Source organism: Brienomyrus brachyistius, chromosome 7 (assembly GCF_023856365.1).
Source record: "Brienomyrus brachyistius isolate T26 chromosome 7, BBRACH_0.4, whole genome shotgun sequence".
NCBI classification, from domain to species: Eukaryota; Metazoa; Chordata; class Actinopteri; order Osteoglossiformes; family Mormyridae; genus Brienomyrus; species Brienomyrus brachyistius.
The window spans coordinates 1,753,007-1,777,473 of NC_064539.1; the positions used below are offsets into that span (position 1 = coordinate 1,753,007).

Genomic DNA, 24,467 nt, shown 5'->3' on the forward strand with positions numbered 1-24,467 from the left:
GAACAATTGGTTGTCCCTAAGTGTCTCAGGGCCAAAGTGCTAGCCTTAGGCTATGACATTCCTTGGGCAGGTCATTTGGGTACTGTGAAGACACTTGAGCGCATAGCCGCTCGGTTTCACTGGCCAGGGTTATACACTGAGGTGCAGAACTATTGTAGGACTTACCCCACATGTCAGCTATCTAGCAGTCATAGAGTTCGACCTTACCCGCTGCAGCCGCTTCCTGTTATGGAGGTTCCATTTCACCGCATAGGTATGGACATATACTGAACAAAAATATAAACGCAACACTCTTGTTTCTGCTCCCATTTTTCATGAGATGGACTTAAAGACCTACAATTCATTCCAGATACACAATATTACCATTTCTCTCAAACATTTCTCACAAATCAGTCTAAATGTGTGATAGTGAGCACTTCTGCTTTGCTGAGATAATCCATCCCACCTCACAGGTGTGCCACATCAAGATGCTGATCTGACATCATGGGTAGTGCACAGGTGTACCTTATACTGCCCACAATAAAAGGCCACCCTGGAATGTGCAGTTTTTTGCTTTATTGGGGGTCTGGGGACTCAGAACCGGTCAGTATCTGGTGTGACCACCATTTGCCTCATGCAATGCAACACATCTTCTTCGCATAGAGTTTATCAGATTGTCAATTGTGGCCTGTGGAATGTTGGTCCACTCCTCTTCAATGGCTGTGCGAAGTTGTTGGATATTAGTGGGAACTGGTACACGCTGTCGTATACGCCGGTCAAGCACATCCCAAACATGCTCAACGGGTGACATGTCCGGTGAGTATGCTGGCCATGCAAGAACTGGGACATTTTCAGCTTCCAAGAACTGTGTACAGATCCTTGCAACATGGGGCCGTGCATTATCTGTCTGAGTGGCTGGTCTCAGACGATCTTGGAGGTGAACCTGCTGGATGTGGAGGTCCTGGGCTGGTGTGGTTACACGTGGTCTGCGGTTGTGAGGCCGGTTGGATGTACTGCCATATTCTCTGAAACGCCTTTGGAGACGGCTTATGGTTGAGAAATGAACATTCAATGCACGAGCAACAGATCTGGTTGACATTCCTGCTGTCAGCATGCCAATTGCACGCTCCCTCAATGCTTGTGGCATCTGTGGCATTTTGCTGTGAGACAAAACTGCACATTCCAGGGTGGCCTTTTATTGTGGGCAGTATAAGGTACACCTGTGCACTACCCATGATGTCAGATCAGCATCTTGATGTGGCACACCTGTGAGGTGGGATGGATTATCTCAGCAAAGCAGAAGTGCTCACTATCACACATTTAGACTGATTTGTGAGAAATGTTTGAGAGAAATGGTAATATTGTGTATCTGGAATGAATTGTAGATCTTTAAGTCCATCTCATGAAAAATGGGAGCAAAAACAAAAGTGTTGCGTTTATATTTTTGTTCAGTGTAGTTGGACCCCTAGAGAGGACCCGTTTGGGTCACAGATTTATTCTGGTAGTGTGTGATTACGCCACCCGTTACCCCGAGGCTTTCCCCTTACGCAGAGTCACAGTAGGAGCTATTGCCCGTACACTTTTGCAGTTATTCTCCCGAGTAGGGTTACCTCAGGAGATACTCACAGACCAGGGTACTGCTTTTCTATCCAAGACCCTTTAGCAAGTCTATAGGATGTTGGGGATTAAAGGGGTAAGGACCACTCCCTATCACCCTCAGACGGATGGGTTAGTGGAGAGGTATAACAGGACTTTAAAAAGTATGCTTTTAAAGTTTGTTGCAGCCAATGGTAAGGACTGGGACCAGTGGCTGCCCTATCTCCTTTTTGCTCACCCTTTGAGCTTTTGTATGGACGGCAGGTGCGGGGGGCCCTTAATCTGCTACGAGATGCCTGCGAGCAGCCTAAGCCTACAGCAACCACCAGTGTCCTCGCATATGTGCTGAAAATGTGAGACAAGGCTCGCCATCTCTGCCATCTTGCTAAGGAAAATGTGGAGCAGGCTCAGAGAACATGGGTCCAGTGGTACGACCGGTCCGCCAGGAAACGGACTTTCAAGCCAGACCAAAAGGTTCTCCTGCTCTTGCCAACGACAGAGAACAAGCTGCTGGCCAGATGGCAGGGGCCCTATCGGGTGAGTCGGCAGCTGGGGCCGGTGACCTATGAACTGGAGATGCCAGATAGGCGGAAGCATAAGCAAGTGTTTCATGTGAACCTGCTTAAAGAGTGACAGGAGCGGGAATCACCACTTAGTGAGCAGTTGATGGTGCGAACAGTGATGGAGGAGGACCCTACAGGTCCGTTTTTCCCATGTAGGGGTACAGCCAGTGAGACAAGGATGTACCGTATTCCTGGGAGCACGTTGTCTGCACTTCAGGAGGAGTTGGAGGTGATGCAGCAGCTTGGGGTTATTGAGAGATCTCTCAGTGAGTGGAGCAGTCCAGTGGTCCTGGTTCCCAAGAGGGATGGGAGCCTGCGTTTCTGCATTGACTTTCGGCAGGTGAATGCACAGTCACAATTTGATGCCTACCCCATGCCCCGACTGGAGGACCTTATTGAGCGCCTGGGGAAGGCACATTATATCACCACCCTGGACCTTTGCAAGGGGTATTGGCAGGTGCCAATGGCCCCAGGAGCGAGGCCCTGCACTGCCTTCCGAACCCCTCAGGGTCTGTTCCAGTTTACGGTGATGCCCTTTGGCCTGCAGGGGGCACCAGCCACGTTCCAGAGACTGATGGACCAGGTACTGGATGGCACTAGTGCTTTTGCTGCTGTCTACCTGGATGATATTGTTGTATACAGCACCATCTGGGAGGAGCACCTGGAGCATCTGAGGGAGGTGCTGCAACGTTTATATGAGGCTGGGCTGACCATCCAGCCAACGAAATGTGCCCTGGCCCAACGGGAAGTCTGCTATTTAGGCCAAATGTTGGGGTGTGGAGTGATTCGGCCCCAAAAGGGCAAAGTGGAGGCCGTCCAAGTGTGTACCAGGCCCAAGACAAAGAAAGAAGTCCGGTCTTTCCTGGGGTTGGCTGGATGGTACCGGTGATTCATTCCAAACTTTGCCACCCGAGCTGCCCCTCTTACCGACCTGACGCGGAAGTCTGGTTCTACACAGATTCAATGGGAGGAGGTGCATGAGCAGGCTTTTCAAGATCTGAAAGCAGCTTTGCTCTGTGAACCTGTGCTGCAGAGCCCGGACTTTGAGAAACCATTCGTAGTGCAGACTGATGCCTCTGGAGTTGGGCTGGGGGCAGTGTTACTCCAAGGAGAGGCAGAGGAGCAGAAGAAGGGAAGCAGAACCCCGTCGCCGACTTTCTGTCTCGCCACCCTAGTGACGAGTCTTCAGAGGGGGAAGGAAATGTAAAAAGTGAAGGGGTCACTTTTTGAATTTTGGTTGGTATTAGTGTTTGGGTGTAAATGCGTCCAGTACTCTGTTTGGGGGGAGTAATGATGGCCTACATATGGTAGCGCATTAAATTGGCACAGACTACATTTCCCATCATCCCTTGCTCACAGAACAGTAAAATTCCACACCTCAGTTTACTGCTCAGCTCATTCATTTATTTATGGCAACATCTTTGAACAGTGAGGTACCCACTGTTCCAGCTTCATCCACCGGCCATAGCAAATTTAGAATTATATGTAAACATTCAGACAACTCTCACCAGCTTCCACACCGGTTGCTGCTTTCTCTGGTCCCTCGGCATACTGGTTCCCTGCGGAAGCGCGCGCCGCACTGGGAAGGTTCCCTTATTGCCAAGGGTGGAACGGGGGTAGGGGATGGTTTGGCACAGGGGCGGGGGGGGGGGGGGTGGGTGAGTGAGGTTCTGTATATTATTGTTTTGTTGTGCAATGTTTGTACTGTTTGGAAGATCCGGGGAATGTAGTCACTAATGGCCAGCTATTCTGTTATGTTTGGTGTTAAAAGTATGTGTTGTAAGTTCTCAGCATATGATACTCAAATCTGTTTCCCCCCTGTAGTTAGGCTGTCCCAATTAACCTACTGGGAATCAGTATATAAGGAAAGGGGGGTTAGAGTAAGGGAGGTTCTTTTTCTTTTCTTTTTGCTATGTGGCCTGTAATGATTGTGGGAATGCCAATAGTGGGGGCAACAGCTTGATGTGAGGCTGGAAAGGCATTGAAAAATAAAGTTACCTTTTTTTTTTTTAGAAGACTACCGCATCTGTGCCTTGTTTCTCCCCATCTGCACGCCGGGGTGTTTACATCCCCGTAATGAGGCGGGGCCTGCCCAGCCCTCGTCTTTTTCACAGTGCAGCAAACATTCATCAGTCTTTATATAGCCCATACATGGACACGTGTCCATGGCAAGACGTGTCTGTGGCAAAATGTTTTGATTGAGAAAAAATGACGTAGGTTAAATTTTTAAACACCATTGTCCCAGGAGAAAAAAAGACCTCCCTGGTTTAAGCTGTTCAGCCAACCCCAGTGGCGATGCCCGTGATTTAATTTTGCAGACGCTATGATGAAGCTAGATTATTTAGAGTCAGGGCTTTAGCTTAAGTTTTATTTCACGGGGGGGGGGGGGGGGGGGGGGTCAGAATTTTCGTAATTTGATCAGCAAATTTCTTGTTTGGGGGGGGGGTATTCGTTTAAACCCGTAATTAAACTATGGCTACGTGCCTACAATGACACAATGTTCTATGTATGTGCTATGTGCCAATCTGGATAATTAATAGGTCTACTAAATAAATTTGGTAACACTTAAGGCCAAGTTTTTAGAGATTTTTAAGCACATTCATGACAAATAATTGTGCATTTATAATGCATTAAAATGGCTATAAATATTTATCAAAAGGCATAACACTATTATAGCCATGTGTATTATGCATTATGAATGCTTTAGGAAGATTTCATCTCAAGCTCCTGGTTGATGCTGTCAGTGGTCCTTCTTCCTCTGGGGGTTTTTATGAATATCCATACTTGACCGTTCTTGTGTACCGCTTGATGTTATCTTCCATTGCTGAAGTACAATTCCAATACTCAAGAGCAGAAGTACGGAGGATGTCAACAATTCTCGGATGTTGTTCTTGCCCAGCGGCAAACATCAGGGATGCATTGGTTGCATCCTTGCCGATCCCGAACTATCCCATAATTGATTGTATCCCAGGATCATTTGTTGCTTTCTTAGTATTGATAAACCGTGTACCTTTATAGGAGAGTAGTTTACTGCAAAGGAGACCAGAAGAAACATAGTGGATGTGATTAATGGTAAAACATCCACCTTCTTGGCAGTGAGGCACAGATCTGCCTCAGCAAACCCTAATGAGCTTTACAAGCAGCAGTTTGATATAAGGACTTACTGTCAGTGGGGAATATTTGTGTATCGGCAGTCAACCATGTGCAGTTAAGTGCCTGGCAGTTGTTTAACAATCAGCTAGCTGACAATGACATTAAAATGGCCTACCTTCTTCAATCTATTTTTATAATGCCACAGATGATTATTGTAAATGTTTTTTCACTGCAAAATGTATTACGATTCTTGTAGATGTTACGATAAAGTGACTGGTTGGATACTAGGGCCAGGAACGATCCCCAGAATGTCAGGCAAAATGAAGGAAAGCTTGGAAAATGCACAGAAATACTCTGTTAAAAGAGGCATTTGAGGTTAACTGCTAAATCCACAGAACTAGAAAATAAGAGAATGTGTAGAATTGTGTGTTGCTGTCAATGCAAAACATCTCATGTTCACTGTCCATTCATTGTTTTTTTAATATCGAATTCAAACCAGACCAATAAAAAGGTTCAGCTATTACAACACAACCATCAGCCCAAACTTCTAAACATTCAGCGATGACAGAAAGCAGGTTGCAGCCACTGACGTTATGCGGAGGGTACAGCCACGAATAAGCTGAGTGCAAACACTTTAAGACCAGCACAGTTTCATAAGATTTCCCCATGAAGAACACAGGGACTCCATACCTGCACAACCGTCACATGGTAAAGTGCAAAGGATGGGAAAAAATTATCAAACAAAGCATGCAAATAATTTTTCATAAGTGATGAAGGATGTAGTATGTCCTTCAAGGAATTAAATAATGTTATCAGCTAAAATAAATATCAATCTTTATAAACATATGGTTTAACTAATATAGTTGTTGAATATTGATTTCAATTACGAAAAATAATTAACTTAGCTGACAATCATAAAATGGAATGTAAATGAAAACTCATAATCATACTGTAACAACTATGGTGTCACCATAAGATTTCACGCAATTCATCATCCAAAATAAAATAAGCTACCAGAAACCACAGAGCAGTCGCTCCAGTTGTTGAGAGATCCAAAGGCGATCTTGGAGGTTACAGGCACAGGGTAGGGAAAAACCCAAAACACCAAACACTCACACACCACTCACTCACAGACGTACCTCTATGGGCAATTTGGTAACTCCAATTAACCTCAGTATGTTTTTGGACTGTGGGAAGAAACCGGTGTACCCGGAGAGAGTCCCACAACAAAATGGAGAGAACATGCAAAATCAATGGAAGAGACTCAAACCCTGATCTGAGAGGCGCGAGGAACAGTACAAACCACTGCAGCACTGCACCAAATGGGAATCTAGAACATGCAATAGTATCGGTCCACTATAATGGCACACAGCCTTTCAGATTATACAAGGTAATTTTACATAGCTGCTTACGTGTCTCTGCACTCTGAAAAACATCTGATGGTAGTGATGTTTCCGGAAAAACACACCTCGACTTCGAGGCAGTAACAGCTGTACACATGATTTCCATTTGAGCATGAACACAGTAGTTTTGGAGTGCGAAGACCGACCGCAATGACACACAAAACCAATGCTGCGATCAGTTGCCCGTCACATACTGCTATTAGAATCCAATAAAGAAACCTGAAAACAAAACACATGCTGTTTAAGATTATGAAAAAAGGTGGTGGAAAAATCTCAGCAAAGTGAAATGGTGGCTAAACAATGAAGAAATATACCCGCCCTTGATGATAGTTTCAAAACATTAGGCTTAATCTTAAAACATGAAAATGTAATGATCCTCCCTTCTAGCCGAATGAATGGCAATCTATCTCCAGTTTCTGCCAGTGAGTCCTCAGGCACTGCCGTCCCCTGTCCTGAGCTTGCGAGCCTGTATCATCTCAGGTGAGGCCTTCTTACAACCACTGGCCAGGCCAAGCCAGCACATCAGGTCAATGAAGCACGTGGTGGGGTTGAGGCGCAGGCCAAACTCGCTGGTAGAGTAGTCAAAGGGGAATGTGTGGTGGAAGTTGTGGAAACCCTCACCTGGAACATCAGGAGGTAGAGAAAACTGGGTTACTTTTAAAAAGAATTATGGAAATAAGTGAATGCACAACTGTTTGGTTGATGTATGTCAGCACTGTGGATGCCAGTGGTTTATACCAGATCTTTGCCATTGGGTCACCAAGAAGGTTTAGCCAACAGTTGAGATAGAGGTTACATCCTTTACAAAAACACAATCGATTTGTGTTCTTTTGGATGTGTTAGTAGCTGGAACCCTCTGTCACCTGAGTGTAATTAGTCAGGCGGCTACTGGGTGTCGGGTGGAATTGAATGAAAAGTGCTTATTGTGCAAAGGAGAATGAAGATTATGGAGTGCTCATCTTAGTTCACAGTGCACTTGCTGTGTACTCTCCCAAAGTGGAAAGTCATAGACACCGTCGAGGACTGAGAGTGACAATGACACCATATGATTCTTGACTTTAGGGTTCTACTCACCAATGGCCCCAAATGCGACAAATCGGTTTTCACGGGGGCTGATGCTCCTGTCATATGGCCGGTTGCCATACATGTGGGCAGCACTGTTGACCAGCCAGGTGACATTGAGGGAGACGGTGTAACGCAGGATCGAGGACAGGAAATACGAGTTCCACAAGGTCTCACCCCAAAAGTACCATGGCACCAGTGTGGGGATTATGAAGCACATTAGCACAACAGAAATCTTGTAGTACCTAGGCCAGACAGCAAAGGGTTATTTGTCACTATGCCATCTAGTGCGGTATCAGCCTTACTGAAAACCATATATACCTTTTGTATTGAGGAATTAATGCAATGATGGAATAATAGGTCATATTGTCTATAAGTAAAACAAAAAATAAGCTCAGAATGAGTAAAACAAAAGCTCTGCGTAGACTGAAGACATTGCAACATTAGAAAAATACATGGATTTCAGGACTTTGCATAGGAACCTATTCAGATATACATGCCCACATGTACTGCAACTTAGTGGGAGTCAAATCTCCTTTGACAACTCCCTGATCCGTCCTTCGGTTTCTGCTCGCAACCTTGGGGTTACCATGGACGATCATTTGTCCTTTTCCTCACATATCACCAGTCTTTCTCGCTCTTGTCGGTTTCTCCTCTTTAATATCAGGAGGATACGTCCATTTCTTTCCACTCAGGCTACCCAGATACTCGTCCAGTCCCTCGTCATCTCATGCCTTGAGTACTGCAACTCACTTCTAGCGGGTTTACCACTGAGCGCCATCCGTCCTCTCCAACTGATTCAGAATGCAGCTGCTCGTCTTGTTTTCAACCTTCCCAAGTTCTCCCACACCACTCCTTGCTGCGCTCTCTCCACTGGCTTCCTGTAGCTGCCCGCATCAGATTCCAAACACTGATGCTCGCATACAAAGCCAAAAATGGTCTGGCACCATCCTACCTAAAAGACCTCATCACACCCCGCACTGCACCACGATCACTCCGATCCTCCAGCACTGCTCGACTGGTCCCACCACCCCTCAAGGCACAAGGAAGACACACATCTCGGCTCTTCTCTGCCCTGGCACCGAGATATCCGAACAGCTGAATCCTTGAATGTCTTCAAGCGACAACTTAAAACATTCCTTTTTCAGAAATATCTGAAGTAGTACTTCTAGCATCTTACTCTGAGCTCTTTTCCTTAAAAGAAAAAAAAAATTGCACTTTCCCAACAGAGTATTCAGATAGATGGTATTCATAGCCTGGGTCTTTATTGAGATAGTATCCGAAGAATTCATTGCAGTCTTAAAGCACTTATGTAAGTCGCTCTGGCTAAGGGCATCTGCCAAATGCTGTAAATGTCAAATGTGAATTTATAAAATGGAGGATTTGTACCTTAAAACAATGATTTTTTTTAGTTGTAATTTGTCGGTCAGGCGGCCCTATGTATTTGGCTCATTGTTAAACAGCCCGTGTGAAACTCACTTCCTCTGGAACACCACCACCGGGTCCGCCAGGAGATCACTGAAGTCCAGCCTCTTGCCTTTCTCGATGACATCACGATGCTTCCGCATGAATAGCCAGCCCACATGGGCAAAAAAGAAACCCCGCTTGGCGTTGTGTGGGTCAGCATCAGTTTCGGAGTATTTATGGTGGACACGGTGATCCCGGGACCACTCATAGATGTCATTCTGCGGTAAAGATGTCAGTGATAAACAAGAGAGAATGATGGACATAATTCATTTGACACTTATTTGATGTTCTGCTAGTCAATATCTAAAGGAAACCATTTTTATTATAATATGCTAATATAACATACAGAGATGAGTAACTATTTTAGTAGTCAAAGTGTTGCATAAAGGACTACAGTATTTTCTGACCCCCGCATTTTTCCTCTGGTAGTGCAGTGCTGGCTACGATCAAATAACAGCACCTAATTTCCAACATCAAGTATGTCTGGGGCATAAAACAGCACCAAACTGTCTGGCCTCTTTCTGAGTCACCCGACAGCTACAATGATAAACATTCTGTGGTGGGATTTGAGTTTATTCACCTAACTACTTTCCCCAGCAGACATTCAACATTGCCAAGGAAAAACAGTTTCAAGCCCTGTGAGACAGAGGAATCAGTTTTTATTTAGGGAAAACACCAACTTGTTGCATGATTTGTCCCTTTGTTACACCAGCAAAGACACCTGCCAGAGCAAAGCTACGCTGTTGGTTTTTATATCGGAAAACTGCCAACTAGATACATTGTGAATGCAGTATCAGCCCTGCACAAGACTGCCAATTAGTAATTCAATTATGGATATAAGACAATATGTTTCCCTTTTAAGAATAATAAATAAGTATAAGAAATATAAGAAATCCCCTGTTTAAGGCTGTGCAATCCCTACTCCCATTCATCCACTGTCATTGATCGGAGAGTTTCAGCTCTCAAAGTATAAATAGCATCAAAGGACACAATGTTCCCATCATCTGAGTCATTAGCTTGATAGTGTATCCGCCAGGAGCGTTTTGCTCTTTCTCTCTGTCCCTCTTCTTTATTTTACTCTCCTGGCCTCCCTATTGATCGGGTGCGTTGAGCGTTCTCCTCAAAAATCAGTCACCTTGGGCTGAGAATCAAGGATTGCAGGATAGTATTTACGCTCAGTTCTCCCTCGTACAATGGCCTAGGTCTATATACCAGCTACATCCATAGTTGCTCTCCCTGTTGAGTACCCGAAATACATTCACTGTTTGTATCTGCGCCAGGACTGCCAGGAGGACTATTTACACTCTGGTTCGAAATAGGCAGAACGCAGAACCAACCCAATTTGAGGATTGATTTCCATAAGAGCACAACTGACAGGAGTGTGAGAGAACGTGACAGCAAGAGGCAGTTATAAAAGAATTTAAGTCGAATATGGTAAGATAGTAACACGTAGGTTTTTCAACATTCATTCAGTGTATGGCTCAGCAGGTTAGGATGCTGAACCTGCGGTAGGATGGTTGCTGGTTTAAATCCCAGGATGAACAGAGTCCCTTGAGAAAAGACCTTATCCTCAACTTGCTCACATTTGATAAAGATGTGTCAGTGACACTTTACTTGAAGGGACACATTCCATTCAATTTTATTTGTATAGCACATTTTTACAACATTACATTTAAAGTGCTTTACATTATACCTGCCTTTTCATTTCTCGATTACCGTGAAGAGAGACAGTTACAGCACAGTTTTGGCTCGCTTTGGTTTTCCACTGCGTAAAGTTCTTCTCGGTAATAGTGTTGGAGAGTGACCGTGAAAAGATGCTTATTTACTGTTCACACGGTGTGTACCATGATTTACTGTGTGCTAATAGCAAGTCTGTGAGAATCTCCATCTTATGTTCAAACGCTAGCATCAAACACTAAGGGAATTAGCATTCACTTGCGTAAATTTGCATTACGAATCCATTCCGTTCAGCTGTTCTGTAGTACTTTAAGTAGGTGGTTGGAAATTTTCTAGTTCCTAGTTATCAGCAATGCATCGATACTTCACGATGTACGATACCACTAAAAATAAATAATATGTAGAAAATGGCCTTTTTTTCTTCAGAAAATCCATGCATATCGACACAGAACATCAGTATCTCCTTATATTTTGACCGATCAGATAGTGGTGACACAACTAGCTTTTGGACCAAGGGTATGGCTCAGGAATGGATCACAAAATTTACAATGGAAAACGTTCAGTTCGCGGTACAGCTTGGGCACAGCTTGGTTCTTGGTGGCAGTGGAAAAGTGTCACTTAAAAGTATGACCAATGTGTCTGACAAATACATAAACTGTCATGGTACTCACTGCTCTAGTTTCTCAACATGTTATCAGAGTTGGGTAATTCAGGTCCAGAGAGTAAAAGTCCAGACCGGGATTTTGTTTCAACCAACCAGTTCAAAACTCTGTGACTGTGACTCTTTATGATAATTGGTTGGTTGAAACAAAATCCTGGTCTGGACCTTTACTCTCTGGACCTGAATTACCTAACTCTGCATGTTATGCAGTAGAAAGCATGCAATGCAGTGGACATCAGCTCTTGGTCCTGACTAGAGTTATCTGGCTTTTAAGAGACATTTTTAGCAACTCATTTGAATCTCAACTTCAACTTTATCAACCTATCTACATAAAACCATGACTCCAAGCTCTTGTCAGTCGACCAGCTGCTGTTAAAAACAATTTGTAAAACACAAAATAACATTAAATGACAACTTAAAATATCCCCAGAGTGAGGAAATGCAGAATCCAGAACTTGCTTAAAAGGCTGCTGATTCTAGCAGAATTTCTGCCATCCTGTGGATGTGGGTAAATAAAAGAGGAAGTTTGGCCCTGACTGTTAGCAGTAATGAAGCCTGGGCAAGCAGAGCAACAAGAAAAATGGAATTATGGGCAATTTATATCACTATTCTGCAGGCCAGTGAGCCTGATATGTCTTTACTGGAACTGCAAAAGCCCCAGGGAAGATGAAATGTTCATGGACAAAAGATATCGAGCTAAAGAGGATTTTGCCATATGCTAACTTTCTGAATATTGGCAAGTAATTTTTACATGCTGAGTGACCTGCAGTCAGAGATTGTTTTTCAGTGATCAATAACTCAAGGTGTAGAATCCATGAAATGGATCTACAATGGTCTGTAAATGTTCTAGAAACCTCAGGGACATTATATAATCCTCAGGAGTCTCAGGGGTAATATATGTGATGCATTATTATATACACATATACTCACCACGCTATGTCCAAACATATGTCCAAATGCCATTTTAAGGGTTCTACTCACCATATTAAATAGAAATTATGAACTAATGTAGGATACCAGCAAAAAGATACACCACTTCAGAAACTTTAAATAGCTTTAAAATTGGCAGCAGCGGCTCGTGGGTTGGCTTACAAACCCACACCAATACAACTGTGTGCCACAAATGAAATATTTTAACAAAAATTTTATGATTTCTTGGTTGTATTATTCCACAAGTATTACAATCTACTCAATGTAAATAGCCGCATGTGTATTTTTTTTTTATAGACTTTCCTTTCCTTGACACCCTTAGATATACCTAAGCAGGCCTTTGATGTATGTGAAGAAAAAAGATGGCATCTATGTTTAATAAATAATCTATGGACAACTAGTAGTACAGGGGCTGGACCCCTGGCTGTTATTACTTATGTTGCCTATAAACTCGTCAAGTTATTTGTATATTCAGCTTCAATTATTTATTGGACTGAAATGGATATTTTGCTTACTGCCATACATTACAATTTAGACAGCAAGTGATTAATATGCCTGTAATTTACTGTATCTTTAGGCTGTTCACACAGTGGTGCTTCGAGGACATGGCCCTCTCCATCCCTTCTTTACCTGGAAGGCCATGGAGTTAGCAGCGGCGAGGAAGATCCGTAGGGGCAGCTTGGCTTTGTAGGCTCTGTGGCTCCAGAGTCGGTGGACCCCAGCCGTCACCCCCAGAGCTGTCACCAGAAAACACATGTAGGCTGTAAACACAAGGGGGGGGGGGTTAGTCAATCCATCCCACACGTTGGGTGCACCTGGATGGTTCAAACATGCATTATATAAGTCAGCTTGCTGTCCTTGGCTATGGTTTATAACTGTGGTTTAAGTAACAAAAAAAAATTGACTTTTTTGAAGAATTGATTGGATACCATTTGCATTCACTATATCAGTATCTTGCTGCCTTATTATAAACTGTGCCAGTGTGACAATGACGGCTTTCCTGTCAGTATGAGAGAAAATTTTACAGAAAGGGGCATCTTCAGTATCTCAAATATATTCTATTAGTTTCTACAATTTTATCTGAGGGACCCAGGCTGTATGAATTTCAGCAGATGAAATTCTGAAGTCCTTAATGGCATACATTATTTCAAGCAAACAATTTGGTCTGCATACAACAATAGCAAGAATCTGCACCAATCTTGGCGTGGCAGTGTTTTCCACAGACCTACAGCCAAAAACATCAGTGTTAATTCAGTCCCACTTGAATACCATCATATCACAAATCACTGTGATACTGCTTACTATGCAAAACCAAGAGCTCTGGCATTGGTTTGGGCATTTCAGAAAAAAGCCACTTCAACCTCTGTCTGTTGTCTTCTATGAATACATAATTCTACCTGTTTCTGAACTTGCATGAAAAAAACGTTTTCCTGTCATTTATTTAAGAAATCTCACAGTGCACTTTCACTCTTTCCTCCTAACAGACAGATGGCTGTATAAACAAAATAAAATCACATCACTGAATCGGGTGAAATTGCAGGACTTGGCATTAAATCTGAATCTGCAATCACACTGTATATTAATGGGAACAATAGCGCCCCCACCCTGCAGCAAACAGGCCTCAGCAGGATGGCTAACTCCAAATATAAACCTGTCGCTTAGCAGGTAAAGGGAGTCGATAGAGGAAATGAAGGGGCAGGGATAATGTAAAGCCCTTTACCCTTGCGCAAATGTGCTATACAAATAAAATGAATCAAATTAAATTTCTCCTCTCAAAAGCTGTTTTTGCACCCCCCCCCACAAAAAACTATGCTTTTTAGGCCTCCACCTGGCCCTCCAAAGCACCTGGTGCAGTCTGACAAACTGGACAGGCTTAAATAAATAGCAGCATGCAGAGGAAAGTTCCACATGGGAATACATGGCATGTGTAGGGTTGTGTGTGAGTAGGCAGGTTAGGATGCTATGCTGTGATCAGAAGGGTATTGGTTTGAATCCCAGATTCAACAGAGCGACTTCACCATCCAGGGCATTAATCCCCCAATGCTCTAGGGACAATCTGTCTCTCATTCCCAAATATGTACATTGCTTTGGATAAAAGTGCTTGCTAGAATACAAATTTTTTGTTTTGAATCAATGAGACATTTATAGTTATAGTTTATAGGCTGCTTAACTGTCAGCGTAGTTAGACAGATATCACTGATTAATATCTTATTATTACTGTTAATTCAGCACAACAGAGTGTTAGTTGAGCAAATCCCATCAAAGTTCCACTCTGAAATCTCTGTTCCAGCAGGAACACTAATCCGGGTGTGTGTGCTTTCTATATCCTCCTCCATAATAATCATCAATCATAAATAATTAATACTGTATATACAGCAAATCCAAAACAAGCCAAAAATATTTGTGTTACTGTATTACTATTACAGTTACCCTGAGAGTGGCAGCCTGTCATCATCGGCAGTGGAATTTTGAAAAGGAGCATTACAGTCAGGCTGAAAATCACACCAGACAACAGGTATGCAGGAAGAGACGCACGGCCGGGAAACGGCACAGAAACAAAAACAGTACAATCCATTACGGCCAAGGCACCAGCTACCTCCCAGGCTGATGTCCTAATGGGGTTTCAATAACCTTGTCCTGATAGGCACAGGTCATGAGAATACTTATTTAAAAACAACAAATTATTTATATAAATATCCATCTCTTTCACATAACTGGTGATTTATTTTGGCTGGAGTTCATGCACGAGCAGTCCATCTTGGAAGATGTTTAAGGTCTTATTCCACCACAAAACACACAGGCACGTGCACACACACACACACCTGAACAGCAGGCAAATGGCCACTGGACTTCAGCCATACTCGAACCCACAGCCTTGCAGGTGTCACATATGCAAACTGCTGAACCTCCATGCAACGTGAGACTTTGTTTTGTATGGTGCTGCTATAAAGTGCACCGTGTCTGGCATCCCATTTACGGCAGGATGGGCTCCAGTTACTGATATTGCTGGGCGCCCAGTCGACGCTGTTAGCCTACAGGGAATCAAGCTATTTGCTGCTGTACATTTTATCTAGCCAGACAGGTGAATATTTCATTTAAACTTAAGCAATTATCTTAAGTACTTCTGCTCCAGCCTACTTGAATTTTCAGTCTTGTAGTTAAGTGCTGTAATGAAAAGCTATATTACCTGCTGGATATCAGTATTTACAAATATGAAAATGTCACATGTTTTTAATCATTTTTGCAAATATGGTACTTTTTACGCACGTCATAGACCTATACTATTTTTGTTCGGTTGAAATATGATTGAATTTGTTATTTTGTTTTTGAAACACGCATCATATTCCACTCATCTTAATATGTGTGGCTCTTAATACTTCTTAAATGTACTGGGCTTTTCATATATACCGGAATCCGATTCGCTTTTATAAGAAGTCTCACTCAAGCCCTTTAATATTCAGGCAGGGAGCTGATGTAGTCTACCCGCAGAGACAAGAAAGCTTCATTGCAGCCAAAAACTATTTTTAGCTCTCTAATACCCTTCCTTAATCGATATTGCGGTGATCTCCAGGACCTTTCTGGTGCCAGAGAAGGTACGTTTTATGGCACAGCTCAGGCACCTTGAGAAGCGCTAGTTCTACTGGTGCCAGAATACGTTTCGATTAGCGAACATCTAAGACATATAATTATGAAGCTCCTCACCATATTAATAAGTACTTAAATAAAGCGATCATGAGCCGCTCTCCGTAACCCGGAGCGTTTACTACTAATTTAGTCGGAGTCAGTATATTTAACGATGTTACTGCAACAGTAAAAGAAACACATTATATATTATTACTATTTGTGGATATTAGCCACGGATTATGAATTATGAAATGTAGTTTTACCTGTTCTCAGTGTATTCCTGACAACTTATTAACATTCATTTACAGCATTATTTTTAGGCAACTTTGGATGAACATGAACAAGATCACGTTGTTTTAACTCTCAGCGGGACACCTTACGAGCCTTAAGCATATATCTCTGCAGACGGGAGCCGAGTGGGAGGGGTTTATCACGAGGGGCAGGAGGGGGTTATAAGGAGGGTTAGGGTTAGGGTATCAGATGATAACAGATAATAAACCTCTCCCACATTGCGCCTCCTACTCAATATTGCCCTTCATATTTCACATTGCCTTTCCCACTCGACATTCGGATCCTGGTTACAGCGATATGCGAGCCTGGCTGAGAAATGAACACAGTACAACACTAGAGCAAGTATGATTTGGAATCATTATCTTGCTGTTTAATTAAAAATTCAGTTAGACTTTTTATTTCCACATCAGAAAGCCATCTGATGAGCTATTTCAGACAGCCCAGGGAAATCAGATCACAATAATTCTGAGCGTCTGAGTCTTGAGGTATGTAGGAGAAAGGTAAGGTGACGGTACTATATATGGGTGCAGACCCAATGCCTTCAGCTGTATGAAGGAAAAGCACCACCCAAGTGAAGCTGTAATGCATTCCAAAACTGGGGGAACATCTGTTTACAGACAAGAGACACTGGTGTTAAAACATAGGAAAACAGTTTAAATGTTCCAAACAAACATACATTAATATGATTCTTCCTGCTATAATCTGGCCAGTCCTTAACTGGACTAACATGTATTATTGACAGTTCATCAATCCATCCATTCATTTTCCATGCCCTGTTCAGGGTCATGGCTATCCAGAATCTATCCTAGAAGCTAAGGGTGCAAGGCAGGGAATAACCCAGGATGGGGCGCCAACCCATCACAGGGTGTTGTCAGTTTATCTGATCACAATGAATCACTACTTAATTTATTAAGGTAACATACAATAAGGACAAACTCTTTCTCAAACAACTGCTGGTGGCAATACATTGCAGCAAGGGGACATTAATTATCTAATGATATTAAGAAGACTGTTGCTGGACATGCTTAGTGACCTGTCGCCTAATGACAGATATCATTTTTTGCTAATATAGTAATATTAGCATACATCTAATAATAAAAAATGAAAATTTCAGACAGGGCCTCAATATTATCATTCTTACAGTTAAAATGTCAGGGTCAGTCCCTGTCAAGCCCTATTCTGTACGTCATTCCCCAGTTTGGCCTGCAGGTGTCAGTGGCTATCCCATTTTCCCAATGTACCTGGCTTTGGCATTGTTCTGTTCCTAGTGTGTTCCCTTGCTGCCCGAGGCTGCCACGTGGCTGAATGGGCTAAGCAAGTTGCAGTGAATGGAACATCTCTTTCATTGTGGGTTTGAGGCTAGCCAGAGACCACCCCCAACTTATTGAACATTATAAGTTTTGTGCCCTAGATTCTGTTGCATAATCCATGGTAATTATGCTTCCGGTGTTCCTGTATGGCTCCTTGTTTTGTATTTTTGTTTGTTACTTGTTTTGTCTGTATCTAGTTTTGTAATTATGTCCAGTTTCACCTGTGTTCTCTGTATTTACCGTGTAGCCTTAGTTCCTAGTGTTTGATTGTGACTCCCTTCACCTACATGTAATTTGTAATTGTCCCACACCTGTCCCTCGTTGAAACCTTGTCATGTGTATAAGTGCCTACATATGCCCTGTTCCTCTGTCAGAAATTGAGACCATTGTGTGTTAGTCTCCTGCATGGTGTGACTCTTGTAGACTCCCTGTGTTTCTCCCCAGTTTTGCATGTTTGGTTCCAACCCTTGTAGTCTTTGTTTCACCCTCCTGCCTTTGTTTGACCCCTCCTTCTGCTTTCGTATGTTTATTCTCTTCAAGTTCTCTTTGTTAAAGCATCACCCTATGGATCGTCTCTCAGTTTTAACATAAAAATTGTAATTATAAATCATTACACAGTGCCGTCTCAATGTTCAATACTAGATGAAACTAATTTCATAAATGCTTTTTCTATGATATGAAAATTACTATCATGCTACAATGATGAAAAATATTTAACCAGTGCAATAACAATTTTGTTTTCTGTGAAGCCACAATTTTCAAACAGCCATATCAAAACCAAACATGCTAGAAAAGTACTATGTATTTTTCTAAACACAAAACTATCCTTGTGATAAGCATGTAAATCATTGAAATGGTCAGAATTTCATAAGAACTTGCGCATCTGTTTTCAGACCATCAAGGACTTCCTGGAATTTGTGAAGCTCTTGTCTCCATAGAAACCCGACACTTGCTATCACAAGGTTACCAGTGTAACACTACACCTATTCAAATACCAGCTGTTTTGGACTTGAACAGTGCTAGCTGTCACCATAGTATGTTCAACATGAAAAAAAAAATAAATTGATTTCGATGTTCACCATCCATGACTTCAAATGCAAGTAGGAAAGTAAGTGACATTATCAGAGATTTTATACAACAAAAACCTCAAAACCCAGGACCACAAGGAATTTACATGGTGTCATTGGAAATAAGATGATACTGCAGGGGTTTAGCATTCAGGAAAAGTGTTTATAAAACTGAGCACGTTGTCGACACCTTAAAGACAGTGTTCTGTTGAAGAACTCCTATTAACTCAACAAACATTGTGTTCAAACATTACTAACCCCCTTATATATTTTTAGAAATAATATAATACCCAAAAGAAAAATAAATATTGATTAGCTGGGGCAACAGTGGATGAAAACAAATATTATTCAAATCTATAAATTTACTTGAAGCATAAAAACCCTTTGCATCTTTTAAAGGCTTATCCTGGCCTGGGTTGTGGGTAGGGCCTGGAGTCAATCCCAGGCAGCACAGGGCACAAAGCTAGGACACATCCTAGATAGGATGTCAGTAACTATGAATGAGCTGACTACAAATTCTCTCTCTAAAGTGTTGCCAAGCATTTTCAAGTAAAGTGCAGAAGCCTATACAGAGAAAGATATTTTGAATGAGTCACCATGTAAAAGCACCTTATTACACCTATACATGTACCTCTTTGATTGACATGGTGCAAATAACACTGCTGGTGGTCTACTGAAGAGTGGATACAAGTCATATTGGCAGATGAGTCATATTTCTCCCCATTCTCAACAAGTGAAAATGTGCAGCAGATGACAGAATACGTAGGTCCACAAGTGCTCATTTTAGTTGTGATGAGCTCTGGCAGCCTGTGTTAAGCTGTAGGATACATTTGCTGGCACACCATAGGTTCAGATAACCTCTTTAGATGGCAAGTTAGATGACAGTGCATGCAAAGTCATTTAGAGCGATCACACGCCTCTTATGGTGACGGAAATGGAATCATTGAGGGTGACATTGCCCTCCTTCCCAGGCCACAACCAGTTTTATTTGATGGGTTTAAAAATGGCATAAACCACATTCCATCAACATCGCAGTCACCAGACTGTAACCCAATTAATCAGAAAAATCCTAGATCTGTATCTGAAATACTTTTCAACCTCAATATAGCACTAAATAACGTCACTTCTAAAGTGTTGTATCCCTCCAGTAGAGTTTCAGACTCATATGTGACCCATGTCAAGGTGCAGTGATGCTCTTATGGCTGTCTGTGGTAGGAAAATACCCTATTAAGACATATTATCTTGCCAATCTCTTTAAAGTTACTTACAGTATTCAATGCAGGTCACATGGATAGACACATGGTATAACATGAAGAATATGTTAATATTATAAAAAGAGGGTCACTGACATTCAAGAATAGAAAGTATTTTGATTCAGGAATCATGCTGTATTTCTCTCAAGAAAGACATCTGACAGGTATTGAGAACATTATATACATGTATACATGTATAACAGCATACATTCTATCCTAGACAGCACAGGGGATGAGGCAGAGGTCCATTCTGGACTGGGTGCCAGGCCAGTCCAAAGCACACACCTGCACACAGTCAAACACAAAAAGTCACTGTTTTGGGGGCACGGCATAACACAAGGAGAAAGGGATGATCCAGGGTGCAGCTCACAAAGCGCAGGACTTCATTAAACTCAAAAAGCAAGAAAAAAAGGCACCACAAGGGTTCTAACAAAGGAATCGTAGGTAAGGCATAAGTACTAAAACAGGTTGCAGCACAAGAACAAACACAGAAAATCGGGGAGCAAAACACAGAGCAACACATAAACTGAAACTGTAACAAACACACAATGACTAACTAACAGTGTAAGGGCAGGCACTTAAATACACAGACTTAATGAGGGCAACACAAGGGACAGGTGTGAACTGAACCAATTAAACAGTAAGGACTATGGGTAACATGGAATAGGTGTACGTCATAAACAACCAATAGGTACTAAAGACTAGGAAGCACTAACACAGGAGATACAAGGGATAAAAGATAACTACAAGGCAGAACACAGGCAGGGAAAACCAGGAACTTGTTACGTCCGATCGTCTAATCCTCCCGTGTGCCACGTCCCCTCATCTACCCCGTGTGGATTCCCCGTGTTCACCAGCTGTCTCTTGTTGTTGTCATTAGACCAGTGTATTTAAGTCTGCGTTTAAGTATGTTTCCCCTGTCCGGTCATTAACGTTGCGTGTGCGCCGACGTCCTGTATTAGCATTGTTTTCCTAATAAACCCTGCGCTCCCTGATTCTGGACTCTAGTTCGTGTTTCCTCGCTCTGTCTCCTCGAGTCGTGACAGAACTAAAACACAACAACTAGAACCAATAATAAAACACAAAACATATGCAAACAATTAACATGGGGAATAGAAAACTAGTTACAAAAAAAATCTAACATAGTTGAGGCAGAGGCCAGCCTGAAATCCACAACAAAGGGATGCCCATTTTGTAACCACATGCTCAGCCCATTCATCCATGCTGCAGCCGAGGGAGCAGGGAAGCACACTAGGATGCAAAACCAAGGGCACTAGGAGAACACAGAACAGGATGGCCAGTGACACCAGCTGGCCATCTAGACAGACAGGCTATGGGTATTGATACCCGTTCATCTACCTGCACTTCTTTAGACTACCGGAGGACGAATATAATTACTCATAAGCATCTGTTTAGAATTCACTGAAAATCATACTGTACGACAATTAACCATTATGTGGTGAATGGTTGTACATTTCAATGTGTTTTAGCTCTCAGTTCAAAGTCTGCATTGGGGAGTCAGGTACACTTTGTAGACCAGGACGATGTTTTACTCTAAATGTGAAAAATAAAATTGGGAACGCTCCAGGCTAGGTGTGAGAGCCACCTGAGTGACTGTGGAGTATTTTCTAATTTTGCAGTGAAACTGGTTAATTAGCTTCAAAGAATGGTGTTGTGAGAATGAAAGTTGCATCATGTATATACCACAGCTCACAGGAAAAAGGGAGGGAGTCCTAGTCAGCACTATTTAAACCAGGGCTCTCCAGCTATGGTCCAGGAGAGCTACTATCCAGTAGGTTTTCTATTCTACCTGACTTCTGATGAGCCACACCTGTTCGTTGTATTTACCAAAGAACAGGTATAGCAATCGGTATATAAATCATTAATTAAAATGAAAGCTTCCCCACAAGATGAAGGCTATCATTCATAATGAATTCTCATTTACTGAGATTAATGAGCAAGAAACATCTTCTTCCAGACATGACGGCCAAAATAATAACCTGCCAAACTCAGGAATCGAATCCGTGTGGAAGTACCTGCTTTCAACACACTTTGTATCCCTGACTGGCAGCTACCTATACGACATAACAAAAGATACATATTTTAATGTCAAAATACCAAATAAAATGAAAAAGCAGCCTATATCACTTATAAATTGTATATGTCTCTATTATAGTAGGCTACATATCAAATAGTGCCAAATAGAAGGTCAGAAAACCTAAAGTTTTCAAAGTCTGTAATTACTTACTTTTTTGCAGTTCATATAAAACAATTATCACATTGGCCACGTCCGATATAGAGTTCCATGCCTTCCCGGGAGACAAATAACAGCATCACCGACACGGTCAGTGAAATTATGACAAAGTTAACGGACCCCTTTGGTGGTCAGGGATCTGTTCATGTGTGACCATGTGTGTTTCTGTGAGAAAACGCGGTATTCGTCGTCGCCGTTTAAAGCGCCATGTGACCGATCATGTTGTATATGTTGTATAGATGGACTTTTGAAAGACAAAGTTCAAAACAGACGAACTTCATCATATTTTCATATATACGAAACAATAACTGTATGATGAACCTTTGCATGACAACAATTCGATCTTGTGTTTTTTAACCTCGTATTGCTTAATCTGAGTCGTCATCAAGACATCGGTTTACGTTATTTGATGACTATCATCAGTTTCTAAATTTATGCACTGCCCAAATATGTCCATTGTAGTCAGCAGATTTTACTATATTCCGAGGACACGGTGTCATATTCAGAAGCGAATCTAGTTCATGTAGATGTTTAATTAATTTGTTGAAATAGGCCTACGCTACAAGAAACTAAGATATACCGCGCCTCCCGAAATCACAATGCAGGATCACTTAAATATACTGTTTGTGGTTGTGTGTGTGTGTCATTTAATAAGTGGCTATAATCATTATAAGCATTATTTTCAACCTAATAAATTCATGGCATTACAAATGAATAACTATGTTTATATGAAACATCCCTGTTCATGCGAATGCTTAATACGATATATTATTATTAATGTCCGTGATTATGTGAATGTTAAATGCTATCTAATATTATGTATAATATTCGTGTTACTATATTATAATATAGATAAGACCATTATGCCCATTTTCTATTAGAAATTCTAGTTGATACCGGTCGTCAGTCGGTTTCTAAATGGTTTTTGCACTACTGAGCTGCTATGCGTTACTCACCACTAGAGATACTACAAGTAGCGGTAGAGTAGTTAGTATCTCTACTCAGTAGTTGTAGTGATGAGAATCACAGACCAGATCGTCTCCCAAAGCGGGTTTGTAAGAAGATTTGATATGAATATCCCACTGGAATTTTCACCAGGACCTTCGCGGAACGTGCGACACCTACCTAGAAGGTGTTTTGGTGCGGGTTTAAACCCTCTGGACACGAGGTTTTAAGTTACTCAAGCCAGTTAGTAGCGCGGTGTTAAGTTATTTCTGCCTCAGGATTGACTTACACCATATCCAGGTAAAAGGATGCGCCCTTGGGATGAGAAACAGGGAGTAAACAGCTCCGGCGTGAAGAAGGCTCATCCACACGACGTTTCTCCAGACGATATTCTGAGTGCACTTGTCCTTCGCATTTGCATCCGGTGCCTCCGCCGCCTCATATTTGTGGTCTTCCCCCGGTTCTCCAGGAACCCGCTTCAGGTTCTGCAGAGCACTACCATTCGGTACACTCACCATCTCCGCATTAAAGCACTTTTTTTTTTAGCAATGACGGGGGAAGTAGACACCTCTGATTACAGTCAGAAGGCTAACAAAAGTCACGGCGATTTCTCTGACTGTGTTGGGGGAAAGAAGCGGCTTGGATGGCAAGTGCGGTCAACGCTACGCCAGTACCAGATGTTGCACTGCCTGCTCGCCCATTATGATGCGCCCGAGACGCGGAGCCGGAGCAGCGGCGCGCGGACCTGCAGTGCTGCAGCCAATCGCGTGTCGCAGTCGCGGTGGTGTGCATGCGGGAGCAGCAGGGATATGGGGCGCCGGGTGCGACGGAAAGGACTCATATCACATGCATCTTTATCAAGCTTCAAAATATGCACAAAGTGCACTAAACGCTGCAGAAAAAGCCCTGAGATCTGTTAGATTTTGGATAATATGAGAAAAAAACAAGAATTGATTAACAAAATACACAAAACGAACAATTCATTATTCAGATATATCAAATGATTACCCGAGTGTCTTGGGTGCAAATAAAATTGCGGTAGCTTTTGTTTTTCTCATTCATTTACTATTAATTTTAACGCTCACCGTTCAAATGTCCTTTGATTACCAATAAATTAACACATTATAAGTTATATTTTAAGCCCACTTTAACTCTTAGTGTGTTTACACTGTGTTTTTTAATGTTGTGATCAAGTAATCAAAATGTAAATGAGGCATTCATTAAAATGCGTTAATAAACTGGTACATCGTGATTGCGTAATATATGAATCTCTCAACCGCCTAATTTTAGGT

The 24,467-nt window shown here is 42.2% G+C and overlaps 1 protein-coding gene across 1 annotated transcript; it reads right to left on the minus strand.

Annotated features, from left to right (window-relative positions):
* Positions 1-5,686: 5,686 nt before the first annotated feature.
* On the minus strand, positions 5,687-23,969 carry LOC125746809 (stearoyl-CoA desaturase 5-like). The gene is made up of 5 exons (XM_049021319.1): positions 23,465-23,969; positions 13,062-13,192; positions 9,176-9,381; positions 7,709-7,941; positions 5,687-7,255 (listed from the first exon to the last, which is right to left on the minus strand). Exons 1-5 carry the CDS (start codon positions 23,691-23,693, stop codon positions 7,065-7,067), a joined length of 990 nt encoding a protein of 329 aa, XP_048877276.1. The 5' UTR covers positions 23,694-23,969; the 3' UTR covers positions 5,687-7,064.
* Positions 23,970-24,467: the final 498 nt, after the last annotated feature.

Excerpts from the sequence above, each read along its gene's own strand:
- LOC125746809 (XM_049021319.1), bottom strand. The coding sequence starts at position 23,693 with ATGGTGAGTGTACCGAATGGTAGTGCTCTGCAGAACCTGAAGCGGGTT. Across the intron at positions 13,193-23,464 it reads TCCTTTTACCTGGATATGGT|CCTACATGTGTTTTCTGGTG; the intron begins GTAAGTCAATCC and ends TTGTGTTTACAG. Across the intron at positions 9,382-13,061 it reads CTAACTCCATGGCCTTCCAG|AATGACATCTATGAGTGGTC; the intron begins GTAAAGAAGGGA and ends TCTTTACCGCAG.